The following is a 1045-nucleotide window of genomic DNA, read 5'->3' on the forward strand; positions in this document are numbered from 1 at the left end:
AATTTAGCACGGCCAATCCACCCTAACCTGCACATCCCTGGGCACGATGAGACAATTTAGCATGGCCAATCCACCCTAACCTGCACATCCCTGGGCACTATGAGACAATTTAGCATGGCCAATCCACCCTAACCTGCACATCCCTGGGCACTATGAGACAATTTAGCACGGCCAATCCACCCTAACCTGCACATCTTTGGACTGTGGGAGGAAACCGGAGCACCCGGAGGAAACCCACAGACACGGGGAGAATGTGCAAACTCCACACAGACAGTCGCCCGAGGGTGGAATTGAACCCGGGTCCCTGGCGCTGTGAGGCGGCAGCGCTAACCACTGAACCACTGTGCCCCTTATCATAAAGGAACCTCTTAACGACTTAACCTACCTAAAGGGGCAGGTGGACATGCGCATCATGGTCCCTCTGATCCTTGGTGCTTCCAAGGGTCCTGCATTCCCATACATTCTCTCAAACCTCGAGCTTCTGCCTTTCAGATCGTCAACTACGTTGGGCCGGCCAGGATCCGAATCTGTCTTGTCACAAAGAAGGAGCCATATAAACCTCACCCCCATGACCTGGTGGGGAAGGATTGCAAAGATGGCTACTATGAGGCAGACCTGCCAGAGAGAAGTGTACACAGGTGAGTGCTCGGTGGGTTTGGTGGGGGTCGGGGGGCTCACACAGGAGGAGGTCGCAGGGTTGTTCCACAGGCATATGCCAGCCTCTTTCTGCCAACCTTTGTGTGTTTCCAGCTTCCAGAACCTGGGCATCCAGTGCGTGAAGAAGCGAGAGGTGGCGATGGCCATTCAGAGTCGGATCAACAAGAACGTCAACCCTTTCAACAGTGAGTGCGTCGAGGCGTGGAGGGCTGGTTCAGAGGGCAGACTCAGTGGTGTGGGGGGTGGGAGGGTTGTGTGTGTCGGAACGTGTGCGTGAATGTGTGTGTGTGTGTGTAGGCGAGGGTGTGTGTGAGTGCACGGGTGTGTGTGAGTGCACGGGTGTGTGTGAGTGCACGGGTGTGTGTGAGTGCACGGGTGTGTGTGAGTG

General features: G+C 55.7%; 2 protein-coding genes across 4 annotated transcripts in view; one reads left to right on the top strand and one right to left on the bottom strand.

Moving 5' to 3' along the window:
* Positions 1-1045, bottom strand: part of c43h11orf68 (chromosome 43 C11orf68 homolog) — a 32214-nt gene that overhangs the window by 14920 nt on the left and 16249 nt on the right. The window lies entirely within an intron of this gene.
* The window catches only part of rela (v-rel avian reticuloendotheliosis viral oncogene homolog A), an 11407-nt gene that overhangs the window by 4185 nt on the left and 6177 nt on the right, over positions 1-1045 (top strand). Inside the window, exons 3-4 of the mRNA XM_048619552.1 lie at positions 493-638; positions 751-842. Coding sequence (XP_048475509.1) covers positions 493-638; positions 751-842 — 238 coding nt within the window. The remainder of the gene's footprint in view (positions 1-492; positions 639-750; positions 843-1045) is intronic.

This window comes from Rhincodon typus, chromosome 43 (genome assembly GCF_021869965.1).
Source record: "Rhincodon typus isolate 14 chromosome 43, sRhiTyp1.1, whole genome shotgun sequence".
In the NCBI taxonomy this organism is placed as follows: domain Eukaryota; kingdom Metazoa; phylum Chordata; class Chondrichthyes; order Orectolobiformes; family Rhincodontidae; genus Rhincodon; species Rhincodon typus.